This window comes from Xiphophorus maculatus, chromosome 4 (genome assembly GCF_002775205.1).
Source record: "Xiphophorus maculatus strain JP 163 A chromosome 4, X_maculatus-5.0-male, whole genome shotgun sequence".
Classification (NCBI taxonomy): Eukaryota; Metazoa; Chordata; class Actinopteri; order Cyprinodontiformes; family Poeciliidae; genus Xiphophorus; species Xiphophorus maculatus.
In genome coordinates this window covers 25,839,913-25,861,901 of record NC_036446.1, presented here as the reverse complement: position 1 = coordinate 25,861,901, position 21,989 = coordinate 25,839,913, and the positions used below count along the sequence as shown (strand labels likewise).

Below are 21,989 nucleotides of genomic sequence, written 5' to 3'. Positions count from 1 at the left end.
AAAAGTTGCAGGATAGTATTTTTCATGGACTGGTGTTGAAGACCCTGCTAGAGATACTGGTGACTCATGATTCTGTATGTGCATAGAACCACCTCCAATTGGGAACTGCGTTGAAATCCTCCAACATCACACATTAAGGAGGTATCTTCAAGAGAGAGTGTGTCCAGGATCTGTCTGTACTGGTACAAGATCCTTATGTGGTCACAACAAGCGAAAATTGATAAATCATCTCTTCTAAGTGCGACACCTGGATCCTCTGGTTTGGTCAAGGACTGATTTCCAAAAGAAGTCCCATCAATTTCCACTTGAGGACTATGACAGATGAGCAAACTTTCATTTAGACAGCAAAACGTTCAATTTCATGCTGAAGGTCAGAGCTGAAAGAAGTAAAGATGGGCCCCAGATGTTTTGGAAACCGCACATCCTCCTCTTAGAGAATACCCCTCCATGAACATCCTCGGCTAGATAAATTGACTTAATTTATTTGAAGGGCATTATTGTTAATTTAAAGACAACTTCCAAATGTGTTTCTGTGCCTTTTAAATCTTCTTAACGTAAAAAGAACGCCACACTCATTTTCACCATTTGACATGCCTGAGTAGCAGACTGCGACACAGCGTCCAACTCCCTCCCTCCTCCTCTGTTTCTGCAGTCTGCTCCCCGTCCCAGGCAGGCAGCCCTGCTCCCACCTCCTCCTGCAGCCCTTCCCCACTGCTCATCGATAAGCTGTATTAGCCCATCGCTAATCATATCAGAGAGCGGGAAGAGCTGCGAGTGGCAGGCGGGCAGGCTTTGTGTGCATCATCCCTGTGTGGGTGGGTTTGCGAGTTAGCAGCAGCTAGTGAGGGAGGAGGGGTGTATCCTAGCTGGGAGCTTTTCCCTGTTGTAGTAACCAGCCACACGCCGACTGCCAGCTATTACTTCACTGCAGCAGGAGTCGGCCCCTTCGCACTGAGTGAGCCAGACACACTAACCTGACTGTCCCCTCCTCTCTCTGCTCTCCCCTCTGCATATTCAGCAGAGCTGCCCTCCTCTCCTCCTCATCACTGTGCCACTCCTGCGGCGCTCTTCTTTGCTTGAAGGGGACGTTGGCCTGCTCCTCACCCACTGGTTCTGCATGACTGTCACAAAGGTAGGGAAGACTTCAATTCCAGATGTAACTTTAACTCTGTCTTAAAATTTATGCCAGATGTTATTGGTCATGGTTATGCTTTTTGTAAATCATAGAAGAATAGCTTTTAAGTAGTGTTAAAGTTGAGCAAGGTTGCTGTTGCTGCCTCAACACTGCCGATGGGATCAGCTTACTGAAATATCTGTTGTTTTTAATGTGCATTAAAATGTTATTCTTGGCAAGTTGACACAACTGCTGGTGTGATCTAGATCTGCTGCTCTTTCTTGAGGAAAACAAATCAACTGACAGTCAGATGATTTGTTTGCCAACAGCGGCAGGAATCAAGTGTGTCCCTTTAGTGTGTTGCTTATAAATATGACAAACCCATAAATCTAAATTATGGGTTCCCCACAAGATAAATCATAAAAATTTCAGCCAATGGCTCTGATATTTGCTCAACTTTAAAGTGGGAGTTAGAATTAGGTATGCATCAATATGATTAGTTTCATGATGCATCCTCTGGGAATGTGTGTAAATAGTGCAGTGTCCACTCAAGTGGAACTTACCAATGTGCTCGGCTGTGTTTGTGTGGATATTAGTAGCCTGTCAGTGTGTGTGTGTTTTTGGTTGCAGTCTGTGCTTAACATGCAGCACCCAGATGAATCCTCTTAATCAATTAAGAGGAGAGAGGAAGACGCACACAGAGAGGAAACTGGCACACCTACTCCCGTGTAGAGACTTAACCTGGACCAAAATAGATGACCTACTGTAGACATGGGACAATGGCCTATTTAATGCACTGGTGGTGACAAGACACCTGCAATTTAAGCCCCAAAGTTTTGTTAATAAAGAATGATGATGCTCGCGTTTGGAGCTGCAGTCTCTGACTCAAATTTACAGACAGCTGCTTGCAAAGTACGTTCTCCTGGCTGCGTGAGACATTGTGTGGGAGGTCTGTGTTCTGCTGTGTAGGTGAGCAATCTCCACTATGAGATCTGGACGAGGAAAAGGTCAGGTGTTCATGTTTGGCACTTAGCCATGAATTAAATCTCACGGTAGTCAAGGCCAAAAGGCACTGGAGAGAATTTTAATGAATGCTGCCTCGCTTTTGTTTTATCTGGCGTGTTGATTTCCTAGAAAAACAGTGAATCAAATAAGGGTAAAGAAGAAATAAATGAAAACAGGAAGGCATAATGGCAGATTTCCGAGTGGCATCTAAATGATGATGAATGTCTGTGTGGGAGATGCAGTGAGAGACTCTAGTGAGCTGTTTTCATGGCTCTGCCTGCCAACAACAGAGAAGTCACCTTGGGAGGGACACGGGACATGAGCTGCTGTGCTGACAGGACTAAACAGCCTCCTTCTCTTTAGCACAAGGACCCAGAGAGGCAGTTTTGAACGGGGGAGAAGCTCATGCAACACAACAAACCTAGATCTGCATAATCTGGCCTATACTTTTAAAATATACCAAAACCAGCCTGTCTCCTTGTTCCATTATTATAACCTTCGTGGGACACTCGATGCTTGGGATGGTGTCAGATTTTGGATGGTGGTTATTTCACCTCTTTGCCATGTCATACCTCTGGTTGTTTTGTGCCATTTTTTAAAAAATGATTTGCACAAATCCTACCAACAAGGAGTTTATTTTGTGCCCAATTTGACAAACTGATTTTGTTGTTGTTGTTTTTTGTATATTTTACCTTAAGCTTGCTGTAAAGAAATTAAGTTTTATTTCTTAATAAATAATGTCTACCAGTAGGGGGTCATCTCTCATGTTCCTTATTCTGACAGAGTCAAGTAGTCCAAACAGGGATCAGAAAACAATTATAAAATCTACAGAAAGACATATTTCAAGTATAAGAGAAGTGAGGATTTTTTATGACCATTAATTGTCATAATACTTAAAGATATTTATTGCCATACAATGATTTGAATAGTCTACAATACATCGTAAATGTATTATTATTGCAATAAATCTGTTTTGTTGGGTTTTGTTTCCCAGTAGCTCAATGTTTTTTGTTTTACTGCAAGCAGGAATAGATTATTTGAGTACTTGTCTACTTATTGAAAGTCTTGTCAAAACTGTGAAATCCTTAAACATTATTACATGTTTTTCTAATATTATGGCCTTAGCTTAGATGCATGGGTATGACATAGTAGGAAAGAACAAAAATGGCAGAAGGTAGGCTAAAAAAATCTCTATTTAGTTAATGTACAGATGAACTCACCTTGAGACAATTTAATGTCACTCAGCTCAGTTGTCAGTCAGTTCTACTTTTTGTTTTTATTCTAAGAAACACCAAGTATTTTTCTTTAGTTGCTTCAAAAATAAACAAAGAAGCTGTTTATGAGCATATTTGGTCAGCAATGAACCTGGAAGAGACTTTCAAGGATCACCATGAAAACATTTTTATAATGTTGGTTGAAATATTGCCAGTTATTTTTTACCAAAACTGTTATGATGTTACTGACACCCATATTTATCTATTAAATGATGTCACACTAGAGAGAACACCAACTGTAGCGTGTGCATGCATTTTTTCCCCCTTTCTCTACCCTAAGTTAGTATTCAGGCTATAATTAGAGTCTTTAGTAAAATCTTGCATATCAAAGAACATTCTGCTCTATTAACTAATCAATAAACTCCTGCTTCGTGGTAAAAATGGTGAGTACTGAAATGTGTTGGTTTAGGAAGGTGTTCATTGATTTTGATGGATTATGTCAAGGAATCAGTTTGGTTAGTTACCAAGCTTGCTCAGTCAACCGAGGGAAAACCTACTGTTTACTCACACGCTGACAGAGAATATAGGTCATCACAAGTTTGCATCCATGACTGTTTGCTGTTCAACCTGGGAAGGGACCCTTCTGGCAATAAATGACTAAGAAGTGTCATTTAGAAAATATACTACGAAAGATCATTATAGATAAAATGAATGTTTATGACCTCTTTCCAGAACCAGATGCTCTTTATTCTGGGTGATTGAGGTGCAAAAAGCATCAGATAAACATAAAATAAACCAACTGCTTCTAACTTTGTAGTTTGTAGTTGGTTTGTATCTGTTTTCCCCTATGGCATGTATTCTGGCATGTGGCATTTCCTCTTTACATTTATGACGTTATACATGCTTGTTTTTGCATCATCATTAATCCATTACAGATCTTACGCAGTGTGCAAAACCTGTGCTGCATGCTGCTTTATTGCAGCATATCTCTCTGTTTTTCTTAATGATTCTTAATGATTTTGTCTTTGCAAATGAGTAAATGAGCAAGAGGCCATGCTTCTAAAGGCTCTGATTTGTCTGAACGGGTCCAATGTGTCCAACTGCTGTGGCGTTTACCTGAGAAGCAAAGTGACCGCTTCAGGAGACAGTGGTCACTCTGCCAGATGGACTTCAGTCAGGCATGTTGGGTTGGAAAAACTACTACAGAACTAAATTATGCTACTAATTTTGTGTCATTTGTCAACATTTAGCAAGTTATCCTTTAAACATTGACGAATAGTTGTACTGTAGACCTTCAGACAGTGTGGTGAATACCTTCTAAATAACAAAAGCTGCGATTTGCAAGACCACCTCTTTCCACATTCCTTTGTTTTTTTGGAAGGACGACACAATGAAACATTTCCAGGAATTGCATGTGATCAAGCAGGCATACAGTTGGAGGAAGAGCTTTTGCAATCTTTTTTTTGTTGTTGTTGTTCCTTTAGACGGCAATAAACAGTCGTTTCAGTTAACACTGACGGTAGTCCATGTGTTGATAAATGTTAGTTCTTACAAACGCATAAATATATGTTGCTCGCCAATGAAGGCTTTACAGTAAACGTATTGACGTGAATCCAAAATAATTCAAAGTAGCATTCCAGCTGCATTGTGTGTGTGTGTGTGTGTGTTTGCAATTATATATCTGCAAACACTCCAATTATGACAGAGGGAGCCCCATGCTTCTCTGATGTCAGGCACATGTGGGGTTGTAAAGACGTCTGAAAGCCATTTTCAGTGTGTTTATGGTACAGCATCTGCTTTTAGCAGTACAGTAAGCCTATCAGGACTCAAGTGGGATAAAACCAGTCCCAATATGCTATAAAAAGCATCTACTCTTTCCTCGTAACTATAATTTTATTGTAATTTTACTTGTTTAAGTGAAACAGAAAACTAAAACTTGCCACAGGAAAATTACCACCATGTGCACATGGTGCACACCACGCACATGGAATTCAGACTTAAACTGTCTGAATTCTTTACTTGGAGCACCTCGCCCACCATAAATCTTAATTGAGTCTGATTTAGACCATTGGCCATTTGTCAAGTCTGCTGTTTACCCACACACCCTCTCTCACACATATTGGCACATAAAACTGCAAGCTAAATCGCTAACCTGGCAACCCAAAAACCTGCTTTTTCAGGGGCAAGAAAATTACACAACAGCTAAGCTGATTTAGGAGAAGTATTACGAAACTAAGCCTTTTTTAGCAGAACAGATAAAAGAATGACAGGGAGGGAAAATTGTATCTGTGATAGATTTTTTTTGTTTTTCCTCTTTATAAAGCAAAGCGGGGAAAAAAGGAATATTGTGTGAAGGCAACAAAAAAGCATTCACCACAGGAAGACATTCAGATCCAATGAGCTCATTGCCGGTCAAAAAGCTTCCTTACTAAGCTCAGTGTGTGTCTGTGTTGCTGTGACTGTATGTAAAACTGTACTCTGCAATTCTGTGTGAAAAACCTGAAGTCCACTGGCAGGAGAGTTGGGAAGCTCTTCTTCCTTTTTCTTACCGTATCAATAATTTCTTCACTGAAAAACAAGACACAAGATCACGGATTGCAGATCTGCCAAAATATGGCTTAAATGTATCGAGTGAAGTGCAAAGGTAAAGGCTTTGCTGTGGTTTTTGTTGGATCAGAGCATTCATTTTTTGGATTCCCCAAAGGGAAGGAGTTCAAATAAAATAGCCGGAAATGATGTGAAATTATTTGTGAAGCTCCTCTGAGAAAATTAGGAGACGGGAGAGAATGTCCGTTTCCAGCATTCCCTTCATTTCCCCTTCAGCTGAGATTAAGTGTACATCCCGTATGTGTGTGTGCACGTTTGTGTTTGTTTGCTCAGTTGGTTCAGTCGGGATGTAGGTCGTGCATCCCGGACTTTGAGAAAAAGCAGAAATAAATATTTCACTTATTCATAAAGGTTAGTTTCTGACAAAGGTATGCCAATTGGCCTAAACTGTATTTTTGTTTTGTCTTGTAAAATTTTGCTTCTGGATATATCCACGTTTAGAGTAAATTATCCATAAAAGTACCACAATTTAAATGTAAGCCATTTAGTATTTTAGTTCCCTTGATGGGCACATCATAAATACCAAAAATCATAATGCTTTTTGTGGATTTCTTACTGAATTTAAATGTCAGCATTACAATATTACCTGCGCAGTGGGTTGTTTTATTCTTTCAGTGAAACAACCTGCATGGAAAGCTTGACGTCGTTTCGTAAAACGGACATTGAAAACTGCATTTCCCACCCAGCTAAAAATCAATGTTTACAACAACATCATTTTTTTTTTATGCTTATGCAACTTCAACTCAAGCGCAGATGATTAATGTTTTGTACTTTATCACTCACACATGGTATTGTGAGTGGATACGATGTGCTGTGATTTTTAAAAAAAATATATATATATACATATATATTTATATTGTTGGAGCTCTGCTTCAAACATGATGCACGCCACAGTGGAAGGTGCATGTCATAAACTTATCTGTGGGTGCATTATAAAGTTCTGTGTGTATTCTGCGACTACCACAGGGCTGTGAAACTGAGCACACAGCAGTCATTAGTGGGGAGTGGGGCAATGAGAGACCGAACACATGGAGGATGAATCTGCCACCCACACCAGTTCTCCAGCACACAAATACACACATATCTGCAGCTTGAGTTCATTGGGGTCAAACTCAGCACTGTTATTCCCTAGTGGCACTGATCACAGTGTAAATATAGGTTTTAGTCTGTGCAGCATTGATTACTTCAGGCTTCTCAGCTCTCTTTTTGTGCTCTTCTGCCCCACATGTTGTCTTTTTATTGTCTTTCTAATTGCTTGGTGTATTTTCATGCTAAGCTTTTGGCTGTACTTAATATGCAGTTTCACAAAGTATTTAAATTTTCTCTGTTTTTCACAGTGGTTCTAAACCGATGGGATATGAGATCACACAAACTACAAGTGCATAAGCCTCTTATGACTGTTGCGTCACAGTGAAAGTGTCGCCGCTGAACCATAGATAAATCCTGGTCTGAGTATTTTTTTTTATTTTTATTTTGCAAAGCAATCCATTTCATTGGCAAGACTTCATCGACATTTGGCAAACCTCATGAACCCAGAGGTGCACATGGAAAAAACTGTAACGTAATAAACAAAACAACTTTGACTTGGTTATTGATATGCTGTTGCTGTTTTAGCAGCACATTCTTCTAACTTCAGTGGTGTTTGCAGTTATTTCCTCCAGCTGCTTTGTGGTTGGGATCAGGGATTGATTAAACAGAGCAGTTTGGCCTTGTGAAACTGTGATGAGAATATGCTTGTCATTGAACATATTGATCATGTAGGCTACGGGGATGCATAAACCCAAAGCCAGATATTTACATGCACTAGCTAAACACATTAACTTTTTGTCAATGATTTTAAATCAAGATCTGTTTTCTGTTTTAGGTCAGTTGGGATGACCAAAATTATTTGCAGAAGCTGAATACCAGAATATTGAGAGATTATTTGTATGAATAAATTTCACACATTCCCTTATTTTGTAGAATCCTAAACTACATGGATGTATTCACATGTTGGGGGTATACTTCTATAAGATTTTTACTGTAGTTTGCTAAGATTTTGGCCCATTCCTCCTGGCAGAATTGCTTCATGTTTGTTGGTCCCCTTGACTAGCCACACATTTTTAGCTCCAGCTACAAATCTTCTTTGTGATGTGTGTCGTCTTGTGAAGCCTTTGTGCTCTAATGCATTGTGATGTCAATTTCTTTTTCTTGTATTTTTGTTGTAGAGGTTTCTTTTTATCAGTACGATAGAAACTTAATTGCAAGACATGAAGTCATTAATGGCGGTAAATGCTCTAGGCTTCTATGTTTCTGCAAATGCTTCTACACTATGAAATTCATCATGTTTCGATTTTCTTAAGATTTTGTAAACCTTTTACATTCAACCAACCATAGTTCTGCAGTGCTTCATGTTTGTACTCAAGCAGATAACCATGTAAAGGGTTAACATGAGATACATGTCTTGCCTAAAAATGATTAAATACCTGGAGATACTATGGTTCAAATCTAGCAGATCTTTTACTAATCCTGTCCAACTGACTTCATCTGATTGGCTGAAATCAGTCTATTAGGACACTTATCTGTTATTAAATAATCTCACCCATACATAGTGTGGACTAGTCAAAGTCAGGTACACTTGTAGCTACACTGTTTTCAATAAACACCAAAACTCTCCCACATAGTTTGCATAAGACTCAATACTTTAAAATAAACCACATTTTAGTCTTGTGCTGGCTATTAATGTGGAGAATAACATCTCCATGCAAAGACCCTGTAGAGACCAAATTTTGAATTATGGTATGCATCTTCCCTTCATTATTGCTTACAAGATGGAGTCACCAGCTGAGAGCCAGCTGTGTCTTTACTTCAGCTTTCACCGTCTTCACTGCGGGTAAAACGATTCCCGGTTGCTTGCCGAAAAGCTAGCTCATTTTTCTAGGTAGATGTTCTGCTGAAAGCTTCAAAGTAGAAAGTGGGGAATATAACACGTACTCTCATGCACCATATGCATTTGCGCTTACTCACATTGTAGACTGGGACCATGACTGGAAAGTAGCCTTGGAGAAACGCTGGAGTTTCTTGCAGTAACTCTAGCCAGCAAACACTTTTTCACTCCCAGTAAATGCTTCAAAGTTGGGACTACATCCTATTAATCATAGATCGGTTCCTTTAAAAAAAAAAAAAAAAGTTGTCAAAAGCATTGTGTATCTCAATAAATAACACCCTCGACAAGACAATGTATGAAAATCATGTTTCTTTTTTTTCTAATTAGCTTGAAAAGTCAGATGTCCATCGTGTTTAAAGCAAAATAACACAAAAATTAATATGAAATGAGGATGACACAGATAATACAATGAGCCAAAGTCTGACACTGGAAATTAGCTAAGTCAATTGGGACTAAATGGTGCCGGCAAAGCCTCTGTTGCAGAGATATGGGCTAAATTAAATATCTGCCTCCATAGAGGATAGGAAAAATAGGTCTGAGTTTTACATCTGCCCTTTAAACTGGGACACACAGTCGATCATAGCTCTATACAAATGGTGGACATGCAACTGATGGATCAATAAAGCAGACTGGCAGCTGAGTGAGAGTCCCAAAGCAAATCTGCCCTGTTTTTACAAGCTACATTGTGTTTTGAAAGATTCTTTCCAAACTTTTTCTTTAAATCTAAATAACAGCAGCATCTATACTTGAGCCTGATGGTTTATTTAACGTAAGAAACTCTTCAGAAGAGCAGCTCCTTTGAGTTAGGTTGACTTCAAAACAACCTTCACCTACAAATGGGAAAGCTACCCTTAAAAATGTTTTCCTCACTCATCAACAAAACGTTTTGTTATTTGAATTCTCCTTTCTTTTAATTAAATCCTGTCTCCTTAAATTTCCACAACATAATCAGAGTTTCTGCTTTGCAGTAACGTAGATGATTCTTTTCATCAGGGTTCAAACAGTAAGCTGTCAGGAATGGAAAGTGTTTGGCTCTTGATCGTCTGGCACTGAGCTGTCCTTTTTCATCTCCAACTCTTATCTTCTAAAGAGCCAAAAAGTTAGAGAAACCACAAGGGCCCGAGTCCGTCTGCTTACTGATACAGCTGAGAAAGTTCACCTGGCACACCGAGGATCTACATTCTTGGGCTTCAAAGCTTTGTGTCTCATCCAATTTGGACGAACAAGTCGCTGTTTCTCAGGCTTGTGAAACGGCGTGTGATTTGTTCATTGCAGTCAACATCAAATGAAGATTTGTCCAACTGTTTTAGTTTTCCCACATTGTAGTATTTCTCCTGGGTCTGTTTGTTACAGTATGTTCTGCTATTTTCAGTCAATTTAGAGCGTTGTCAGAGAATATATTGACTTTTGACAACACAAATCATGATGCTTCTCCTCATTTGAAGGGGACATGTCATGCAAAATCCACTTCTTTTTGTCCTGGAGGGTGGCGGGGTCATGAAATGTCTCATTCACATTTTAATAAAACGCATTGAAATGAGTTTCTCCAAAAGGCACCACAGAACAGGGGCAAACAAGAGGCCACAATAACAAGGAATTCAGACCAAAACATTGAAGTTCTGCTCTACAGAGACCATAAATGAATGATTCACATATGAAGAGGAAGGATTTAAAAGTATGATATATCCACTTTAAATGTCTAACTCTTTTATATCCTCAATATTAATCTGAAATTAAAGCTAACAGTATCAACCTTGCTGTGTCATTTAGTAAAATATGTGGAAAAAGTCAGCGCTAAGGTGTTTAAGGCAAAGATCACATATGGCTTGATTGATGACGGAAGACATGTGGCTGAGTTTTGAGTGCAGCTGGGAGAAGGCAAACAGGTAAACAACGGAAGGTGAAAAAATGCAGACGGAGTTAAACAAGATCTAAAATGATCTAGAATCAAAAGGGGAAAAGTCTGATAATCTGTATAAATACAAACATACATGAAATAGATCTTAAGAATAAAATAAAAAAGATTTTGCAACATCCTAAAAATAATATTTATGAACTAGATATATCAAGACTTTTTAAACATTTGAACGATGAAAGTGCAAACACACATAAAAACCGAAGCCCAGCCTCCCCAGGATTGTGACGGAGCTTGTGGTTTAGCACTGATACCAGTTTGGTGGAGAAAACCCAATAAGCTGAATTTTACACCATTTTAGTGGACATTTAAAGTGGTTTCTAAGCAATAGTAAAACATGTAGCTCTTTTAGAGTCCACCATGTGAAGAGGCTCTCAAGCACCTCTGAGAAACCAGCTAATCCAACAACAGCACCTCAGTCTCCCGGCCATCGTCTGCATTAAAAGATCAATGATCTAAGAACCTCTAAGCAGTCATGCTCTATCAGCAATTACCAAATGCAATATCTGAAAAAAACCCAACTCCTCCGAAACCTGAAGCCACTGACTTCATTCCTGAACTGTTCCTGTGGTCTCACTTTGATGGATTTCTGTAACCTGATCAAAGAACTCCTCCATCTCCCTCTTCATGATCTGTCCGTGAAAAACTGATTTGATTTTGCAGTTGATGGGACTGAGAAGAGAAGTAAATGAACTTTCTACTATGTTGTATCTCTACATTTTTCTTAAATGACTATTTTAACTTTGGTCAGACATTCAAACTTTATACAATCACAAAAATAAACAAGCAGCATTTCTACATTGTTTGCAATTTAAAAGCTGTTGTTCATTAAGAATATCTAATGAATTGTAGTGGATTAAATGCAATCTAAGTGCTAAAATCATAAAGTCGAGGCAAAATTTGACCTTTTCTTTTAAGGTGACTCTGGAAATCAGTATTAATCTAACTCAGTTTTAAGCAGCCTTTGTGTGCAGATCTGCAGAGCAGCCAGGTGGTCTGACGGAGGGGGCTAATCTGTCTGCTAAGATCTCCCTCTGCTCCTCCATTCTGTCTGCCTTTTTCCCTTTTAAATATTTCATCAATCAAAAGTCCTACCCCCTTCTCCTCCTGCTTTATTTTTCCCTCCTTTCTTATCTCTAAACTGAAGTGGCATGTTCTCTTTTGGTTGGCGTTTCTCTGTCTTTGCCCTTTTTGTTCATTGTTCATGTTTCATGTCTTCCTTCTGGACATCTCTTTCACCTCGTGTCTCTAACCCTCCCTCGGTCACTCCAAGTGTGAAGCCCAGCTTGCATCATTATGCTCCAAAAAGCACAGCCAGAAGCTCCTCAGGGAAAACGGGCAGCAAACACATGGGATATTATTAATTTAGACCATCTTTTTGGCTTTTGGTTGAATGACCTTTTGAAGGCAGAAGAAAGAAGATGTCTCTCATTTGTGTTTGAAAATGAACTATGGCATGCTCTGTTTCAGAAAAATGCTATCAGTATATCTGGAGAGCAAACCAGCATGTAATTTTGCTGGTTTGTAGAGCTGCTATGTTTTTATCCTGCGGCAGCAGGTGGATGGATTCCAGGACACCCACTCTTCTGTACCTGTACATCCATCTACTTATAAGTGCCTTTCAGCAGTTTCTGTTTCCTGTACTTTTTGCTTTGCCGCTGCTTAATGGGCTTGGCTTCCCTTCTAAGAGCTGCTCTTAGCTGAGCTTTATGCATCTACTGTGAACACCAAAGCATCTGAAGATCATAGATAGACTCTCCAAAAATTCATACAGAGCAGACTCTTAGAAACATTCTCCATTGCATTTTCAGCTGTTTGCAAATGGTTGGATTGATTGATTTTTTTTTCTTTTTTTTATGGTGTTGCCACTGTAATATATTCAAATCAATCCAGTATTCAAAGCTGGATATGTTTGGCTCTGACCTCTCCTTCCAGCAGATTGAATTTCATACAGACTCAAATAAATTATTACTTTTCCAACATTCCTAAGCTAGCCATCTGGAAAATTCAACAAAACACCAGATGGAGATATTCATTTGGTCCTGCTAGGTCAATTATCTCACGCTCTTTTTTTCATGCATTGCTGTGAGGGTACTTATAGGCACCTCTTCTAATTATAACTAAACTAAAACGATAACTAATCAGCATGGGTTAAGATAAGTAAAATGAGAATAGACGATAAAATATGCAGAGTAACATGCTATCTTAAGGACTCATTAACACACAGCGCCTGCAGCTCTTCACATCTTCTGGCAGCGTTGGTTTGGTTTGGTTTGTTGCTTTTGCAGAGTAACATGATTATCCAAAGGTACAATAGACTCTTTTGTGGAGATTATTCTAGAAGATCTAAAACCATTGAAACTTTTAATAAACTGAGAACAATTTAAGATGGTCAAGGCTCAGAAAATTGTTTAAATTTCTATCATAGCGATGTTGCTATTGTAGAGGGTTTTGAAGGTTAATATTAGAAGTCAAATTCATATTGTTTTGGCAAGCATAAAGGGATTTTATGCAAAGGACCAACACAAAATACAGTTGTGAAATTGAAGGGAGTAAATTTGAGGTTTTAATGTTTCTAGACATGAAATGGACTGACATTTCTGCATCAGTAGTTAGCTGTCCTCATGGTAACAGTTTGCTGTATAAATCTTTAGTTTCATCTGTCTTTTATAACTACAAACATCCTGTCAGGCATTACCATGGCAGTGTAGGAAACACTGTAGCACTTTCAGCTGCAATACTTCCTGTTTGAGTCAGTAATCGGAGCGCTCACTTCACACTGAGTGAATATTCGGCCAAGTGAGTCAATGGGATATCACTGGGGCTTTTTTGTGAAATTTGCTCCTCGCTGAGACGGGAAGACATTAAAATGACTGAACAGTGTCGGATCCAGGGAAGAACAACAAAAGACGGAGCATGACATGCTGCCATGACAGGCTTTAACTGTGTCTGAGTGACAAGACATGAAGTCACCCTGCAGATTTCTCCTTTGTGTTTGTTGAATGCGGGCTCAGATGGTTGGACTTCCTTCTTTGGCACCAGCGATAAGGACATTTTTATCAGAAAAAAAACTGGATCTTTTCAGCTGTATTATTGCTGTTTGAATGGCCCTTCTTAGGATTCATAATGCGTCAGTATGGCACCATACATTGGGTATAGTTTATCAATAAAGGACATGCTTGGTGCTGCCAGTCTGGTTGGAAATAACCAACTACAAGTTGCACAAGTTAAACGTGTCATTTTCTATTTTGATTTCTTCGCTTTTTGATGAAGAAACCAGATCTGTTTGGAAATCAGAATAAAGATCTAAAAACTTTAAACTAGACAAGTAAAGCGTTTCAGCAGCAGTAAAAGCAGCAACGTCTTCAGGCGACACATAAAAACACCCAATAAACACTCTGCTCTCTGGAGTGCTCTGCCTCGAAGACATGCCTACTGCATAAGTAGATGCTGGTGCAAACAGGCAACACATGGACGCAGAGCTGAAATTCACCCCATATGTGCAACACACGAAGATAAAAAAAACGACCTGCCGGGCCAAATTCACGTCTCGGTCTCAGACAATCATCACGGGATGGAGGGCTCACTACAACACCTGCCTCAGCATATCGATCCGACCGAGCAGGAGGTCTGGGGCATTTCCAGAAGCTTCTTTGTTGGTTATGAGTGGAGAGTTTAAGTTAGTGAAGACAATGATTCACACAGCAGACTTCAGTTTAACTTTTTTTAAATAGGAGTTTTTGCAGTGACATGTTTAGGATGCACAAGTTGTGTGTAAATATTATTTATTTTTTTATTTATTTTTTATAATTTGGCTAAAATTGAACAACTGTTCCCTTTGAAATCACCTTTTTAGATTGGACTACACCCTAATTAGTCTCCTCCAGACCAAAGTTACTTGGATTTATTAGTGTACTTATAATTTAGCCAACAAATAACATGTTTATTTACATGTTTTATTTTTTTGTCAGCTTCTTTTATTTATGTTGGATGGTTCATTAAAACCTTGCTATAATAACTGCGTTTACAATTCGCTACATTCATGTGATTAACTCCACTTTTTAATTATGAGAAAACAAATTAGCAGAGTTACATTTCACTGTCTTGCAGTGAAATATTTTATTTTTAAATGAAATTTGTAAATAATATGTTTCATGTGGAGCAGTGGTCTGCTTTAATTGGGAAGAGGGAAATGCATACAGGGAGGAGAAACCAGATGTTTTGTTTTTATGCTTTTTCACTTTTTTATGGATTTGTTATGTTTTCTTTTATTCTGCTTTGGCAGTCATAGCAGCAGCTGAGTGCAGCATTACCAAACGCGATCAAAACCAGTGCAACTGTGGTGTGCCTTTACGAAACTTGAAGCAATGCCTGCAAAATTTCTGTCGTGTTTGCATCTTTTCTAAACCCTGATTGTTATTTTTTTTTTCTGTGTTTAATTTTACGGAGGAGTGCGACGCTCTGAAACCAAAGGTTGATGTTTAACTTTTTACAATGTTTTCATGTTTCTAACATTGATTAAAAAAATAGGTTAAGACTCTTGTCAACAACTGCTAGAGGTCAAGATAAACTAAAAACTGCTGATTATAAATAAATATTTTCATGCAAGTAAACATAAGAAACACGTTTCAGTATCATAATTAGCTGAGACTTTTGCATAAAGCCAATAATAACCTGAAGGATAATGCATCCTTTACTTCCCAAAACTTTGCTGGATTACTTTTTTTTGTTTCCTCTTTCTAGGAAACATGTTTGGAAATTGAAATAAGGTCTTCACATTTTCACCTTTTTCCCTTCAGTTTTTTATTTATTAATTTAACTAATAAATATGCCGTCATAATTGACAAATGAGCCGAAAAAGCTTCACAGATTTCTAAAAAGCCAGGAAGAAATATTGATCAAGACCAATTTTGAAAGTAAAGTCTGACTTCTTGGTAGCAAAATACATGAAATAAGGATTGGGGAAAAACTTTTTACATTGTGTTGTACATCAATCAACCTGTTTCATTCTACATTTAGTAGCTATCGTCATCTTTGATCAATTTAAAAATATGCCTCTGTAATTCTGCTTTTTGCACTCATGTCGTTCCTACCAAGGTCAACAGGAGATTACATCTGTCGTTGCTAAATTTATGCAAGAATCATATCAGTGGTAGAAATAGTTGGGAAGTCTAGCTCAGACGTTCAGACAAAAGTGAGCCGAAAAACCAAGAGTGTTCCTGGAAGTCAGCCAGGAAGGCCTTGTGATTTCAAACACGCAGCGGGGGGTGGGAGAGGGAAGAGGATGAATGGCTACTACTACAGAGCTGCTGCTGCTGCTGCTGCTTGAGCTGGAGACAGAGAGAGACGACTGAGTGGCAGGATGGGAGAGAGGGCTGAGAGGAAGAAGGAGGGGGTGCGTGCCCTGCAGCTATCAGCACTAGTAGGAGGAGAAGAGGGTGGGAAGACTTTAGAGAGCAGGGGGGGAGAAAAACATGAGAGAGTACGAGGCAGACGCAGGCCGTCTGCGTACATTTGCAAGGCAGGAAGGAAGAGTGGAGATCTGAGCTGCTCATTTAGGAAGGAGGGCGGATATTTGCAGTCAAGGATACAAAGACAGAAGAGCCACTGTCAGGACAAGGGGAAGGTAAGGCGGTACTTTCAGAAGCTTTAGTGATTTCAAAAATGAGAGGTTTCGACAAACAAAAAACCCCAGCAGGGTGCAACATCCAGCCTGCGGAGAAAACATTCAAAAGAGGGGAACTGTCAGCAGAGTTAAAAAGGCCCCAGGCTGAGCAGGAAGCTCACAAGTCAGAAATCTTGTGATGGGGTGGATGCAGATTCATCTCACTGGTGTTTTTGAGTCTTGCATGCCATTGCTCATGATCTGCTTTTGTGCCTCTCTGTGTCTTCCCTCGTGAGATAGGGAAGACACACTCAGACAGAAGTTCTCTGTGTGCCAGAAGCCAGTGACCAATGAATGAGCATCCTTGTAAGACAGAGAGCTCAAAGCAGGCGAGTCTGCTCTGTCCGTCTCCTCCAACCATCCCTGAGGCTAATTTCTGCTGCTCTTCTGTTCTTCATTAATTCCTTAGCAAGCTGCCATTATGCTGCAAACGCAAACAAAGGTCCAGATCAGATTCTATACATCAGGATGGGATGAGGATGAGATGTTTATGTCCTTAAAGTGACCACCAAGAGCAAAAAATAAAGAAGTGCTTGAAATTTAAGAACCACTTTAGAGATCATGTTTTTTCTGAATGTTATACTAATTACTAGATATTCAGTACAGTTTTAAACCATGTATAGTTTTTCAAACTTGGAGTTTTTTCTTAGACAAAATCTGCTTTTTCAGCATTTATTTTACAGCCTGATCATAACACCTTATGGTCGATAGCTTGAACAATATCTGAATGTTTTATCTAAAAGAAACAAAAAGAAAACAGGAAAACATCTAGCTAAGGCTTGATGTACAATCCTTTAGTTGACATTATTTCAGCTCCTTGGGAGTCATTATATTGGTGCCAATACTATTTTTGTTAGCTTAGAAATTGTTCTGTAGTTTCAATTAATAAATTGGGATCAAGCTGCGTCATTGTGACTGACTGCTGATTAAAAAAATGCACTCCCCAAACATCCAGTTCAATGTTTCTGTGCCTCGGAGACTCAAAGATCAAAGGTAAAGGGGTGGTTCAGTTTTTGAAGTGTGGTTCTGTTGAAATGTTATAAGCAGTCATTATCTTATCAGCAATAGATAACGCGGTTGGTATCTTTAATTTGATGAATCAGAGATAGGTTTTTCAGCTACTCGGAGCAGAATCCAAGAGCAAAATGGATTTTTCTCATGTTTAAATGTAAAAAGAAAATTTATCAATTTCAAACATTTCACCACACTTCATTTTTATTTACAGCCTTGTTGAGTGGGCACATTATTATTGAAGTTATTTATGAAAAGACCATGGTTGTGATGTCTGAAAGGATCAAGACACTTCGGTCAGCAAAGTGACCTCAAGTCAACACGACTCTTTTATGCATGTGACCGATCGAGCAAGGTAGTCACAGCTCGAGAGCTCTGCTTTGTGGCTCAAGTGCGTGTGTGTGTTGTGTGTGTGTTGTGTGTGTGTGTGTGTGTGTGCATGCTTAGAACACAAATCTATTGTTAAAATGAAAAATAGGGTTATGCACTTAAGAGAGAATAGAGCTCCAACTTAAAAAAAATAGTTAATTTATCAAATCAAACTTACTGTGTATTATAAATTATAAGTTCAGAAAAAAAACAATCACTCCAGACTTTCATTACATTGCATTATTTATTATGACAAATATTTGTGTTTGGCTTTAACCTGAAAGTAGTCCACATATTTGGCTGAAGGAAAAGCAATGCCATGGCAGCGTCTTGTGTTGTCAGCTTGAGGCCAATTCTTCTCTTTTGCTTGGAGAATCAGAAGACAACAGCAGCGTGGTTAGAGGATGTTTCTATTTGCATGCTTGCACCCCTCCCACCACCACTAGCAGCTAACCTCCTTATCTGTAGAACAATGCTGAATAGAGGATCGCTTGATGTCATCGGGAATCGCTGCCACTGATCTGACGAGAGCAATAAATCCTCCGCCTGCAGTTCCCTTCGCATGCTCACACATCCTGTTTCAGAAAATTGATCAAAATGCGATGAAATGCACCAGTAAGAGTCCCCCCTCCTCCCAGTTTCTGAACAGAACGGTTTAAAAGTTAGCATCAGCGCCCTGCGGCTGAGCCAGCTAATTCTAAACATCAAGAGCTCCACCAGGGCATTGATGTGGTAACGAAAACCAAAAAGTGCCTCCTGAGTCAAATAAAAGCAATTCTCTTTCTTGGTTACAAGCTGTAAACAATTGCTGCTTTTCTCTTGTACATGTTGCACGAAGACAAAATGCAGTCTGTTGTGCTGATTTGAGCTTTTATTGTTGTTCTTCTTCTTTCCTTATTTTGTAATTTATTTACTCGACTTGATGGTCAGTAGTTTTTTCTTTCCTGTGCATTGAACACAAACACAAAACATTGTCAAAGCAGTTTTCACCTTTCAAGAGTCTCACACTCATCAGAAGTTTGGATAATTTCCCAGCACTGCATGTGTGACTGCTATCGCGGCTGCACAGATGGGCCAGCCCAGCCTGTGCCAGTGACTTTACAGAATGTGAAAATGGCCGACTCTATCTCTGCGTACAACATCCTGAGCCTCAAAATATGTAGGGACAGAATCTGTTTTGTCGTGTTTGATTTCCATTTATATTTTTAGGTTACAAAAATAGTCCACTTATTCAATGAGTTGGAATAGAGTCATATAATATTTGCAAAAAATATTCAAAATTGCTGAGACCTTTTTACAGTTTAGCATGTTACAACCAACAACATTTAAATTTTGTTGGAGTTTTATAGGATTGACCAACACTAAGTAAGGCAATATTGATTCAGTGGAAGAAATTTTATTTTTATTTACAATCACAACTTTTCCCTGATTAAAATCTGACTGAGTGCCTTTTTATTCAGCCCCTCCATACTTTATAGAATCTTCTGTTCCTTCACGTCTTTGAGTACATTTCTACCAGCTTTGCAAATCTGGAGGCTCGCATTTTCTCCAATATATTTTTCCAAAACTGCATGGGGAGATTGGAGACAGAGCATCTACAACCATCAATTTTCAAATCTTATCATGGATTCTTAGTCAAATTAGGGTCTGGAGAATGAAAGGGCCGTTCGTGACTGGGCACATGAATCTGCCCTAAAGCATGTTAGCTTTTGGCTCTGCTTACTTTACTAAAACTTCTACAGTAATTGATTGTCTTGATTTTAGTACTGTTTTGCACAAAATAAATAGAAATATTCCCTCTGTGTGGCTTTGCTAAGCTTTCCAAGTGCTTGCCACACAAACTAGGAAGAAAATTAGGGGTGCTCCGATTTATCAGCCTGATGATTTATCTGAGAAGATTTCCTGAATTTTGGGAAATCGGTGACCGGCCGATACAATGCCGATCTTATCCTCCGATCTTCCCTAAATCAGCATACGTCTAAAAATCAACCGCTGTCCTCTTCTGCTCTTCCATGAGAGAGGTTTGACTGACAGACTTGTCCATTAGATCATTTTTGCAAGTTTGCAGTTAACAATAGTCACCCAACTGTTGCCAAGACAACAACTTTCTTGCTATATTTAGCGCCGTGTCAGACGAAAAGTTGGGTATTGGCCGAAATCGGAATCGGGAGGTCAGGCTTTTTAAAAGATTGGTAATCAGCGATCAGCCAGAAAACTGGAATCGATACATCTCTAAAGAAAATCAAAGTATTTATGTTTGTCATTTCTTCTTCCCTTCTAGATGTCATGGCGCCCGACCTACCGAAGCTCCAAGTTTCGAAATGTTTATGGCAAAGTAGGGAACCGGGAGCACTGCTTTGACGGCATCCCCATCACCAAGAACGTCCATGACAACCACTTCTGTGCCGTCAACTCCAAGTTTCTGGCAGTCGTCACGGAAAGTGCTGGCGGGGGCTCTTTCATCATAATTCCCTTGTCCCAGGTAACAGACGCACTTATTACTTGTCTGTGGTCTGCCAGCAAAGACCGGGTTGTCTTCCTTCCAACGAGTGTTAGATTGTCCCCTTTATTGAACCTACTTTTGTTAGGCTATGAAATTGAATGTTTTCACCTCTTTACTGGCAAAAATCTAAGAGTGCGGAGCTGTTTCTACACACAGGAAGAACTACTAGATCGGATCTACTTTAGCAGTCGCATTGAAGCCATGACGTGAAGTCAGTGTTTCAGCAAGCTTGTGTTGCCAGTTGAACCACATAAAGGCATACTGTAGCTGTGCTGCTCATAAACTGGAGAAAAGGACTTTGTTGAACTGCTAAGTGTTTTCTTCTTATAAGAAAACTGGGTAACACTTTATTTGACGGATTGTGAGTAAGACTGTCATGACACCATCACAAACATGACATAACACCTGTCATGAACATAAGTAAGTCTTCATGAATATTTATGACTGTTGCCATAAAGTGTCATTTGGTAAATTATGACACTTTTAATACAAAGTTGACATTATTCAAAATGTCTTCGTTATGACAACTTGACATTAACCAAGAAATCATGATCTGACATAATTTTGTTATAAAAGTATTACTGATTAAACTTTAAAAATTATGTAGCTTTATGTTATTAAAGCTAAAGTCACGACAGTCTTAGTCACAATAAAATAAAGTGTTACCAAAAACTGAATAATGCAGGGTTTTTTTTATTGTAAAAGGCTTGTCATTTTAGATATAAAAACTTGAAATCACACACTGAGGAAAATAAGCAATTAAGTCATATTCTATTTAACACTTAATGTGTGGGCTTGATGTGGATTTCAGAACCAGTGAAATGGTATAGCAATCAAATGGAGAATCTTAATAAGGTAACAGGAATAAGTATACTTGTTGGTGTATTATTTTACACAATAAAGGATAACTTTTAGCAACCCTTTACTTCTATGTAGAGTGCAGAAAAGCTCTTAGAAGAAATGATGCCTGTTGTTTGAAGAAGCCTGAATAGCAAAGGTTAGATGCATCCGAAATGGCAACAAGTCTGCTTTAAAGTCGATGATTTGAGTCTTTTTTTGATTTCTTTTTAAATCTGAAGGCTCATTTGCTGCTCTAAATTACCTTACCTTCTTCTTGTGTAAAAAGATGTCACATTGTCGGATGCCATTTCACACCATCTTGTACTACTATCATTCTCACAATATCTTCTTAGGACTGGCAAATTTAATTCTCTAACCATAGAAGAAATTTGCTGTAAAACTGCTGCTCATTTACCATAAAGGCATTTGAGGGAAGCCAATCTCCATTTTGTCTGTCTGTACTGCTTCAGTCAGATTAAACAGGGCAAGGCTGCAGTGCAGAAAATAGTCTGAGGCCTCTAGTTAATCGTCGTGCCGTTGTCTTTGTTTACGAGACTCATTTTGTCTGGAGCTGTTAAATCTGAAGTGGCTTTGAGCAACACACACTCTGCAGCATCTTGTTGACTCGAGAGATGCTGCTTCCTACTGTCTAGACTCCGATGTGACTCTGGGCTGACTGAGAAACTAATTTATGGGTTAGATAGATTAGAGTTTAGGCTACCGATGGTATGAATCTTCGGTCCTGTTGCACCGAATCAGACGAGGGAAATTATTGTGAGACGACAAATAGTCGGGGATGGCAAAAATAAAGATTTTGATT

General features: G+C 39.0%; 1 protein-coding gene across 5 annotated transcripts in view; it reads left to right on the top strand.

Moving 5' to 3' along the window:
- The first annotated feature begins 702 nt into the window (after positions 1-702).
- coro2b (coronin 2B) overlaps positions 703-21,989 on the top strand; it is a 35,360-nt gene continuing 14,073 nt past the window's right edge. For 3 of the 5 annotated variants that reach the window (XM_023332064.1, XM_014472721.2, XM_023332063.1), the window contains exons 1-2: positions 706-1,132; positions 20,108-20,308. In XM_023332064.1, coding sequence (XP_023187832.1) covers positions 1,118-1,132; positions 20,108-20,308 — 216 coding nt within the window. In that variant the 5' untranslated portion in view covers positions 706-1,117. Of the gene's footprint in view, positions 1,133-16,261; positions 16,408-20,107; positions 20,309-21,989 lie in introns of those variants that run through there. The other 2 variants (XM_014472722.2, XM_023332065.1) reach the window with 2 other exon arrangements.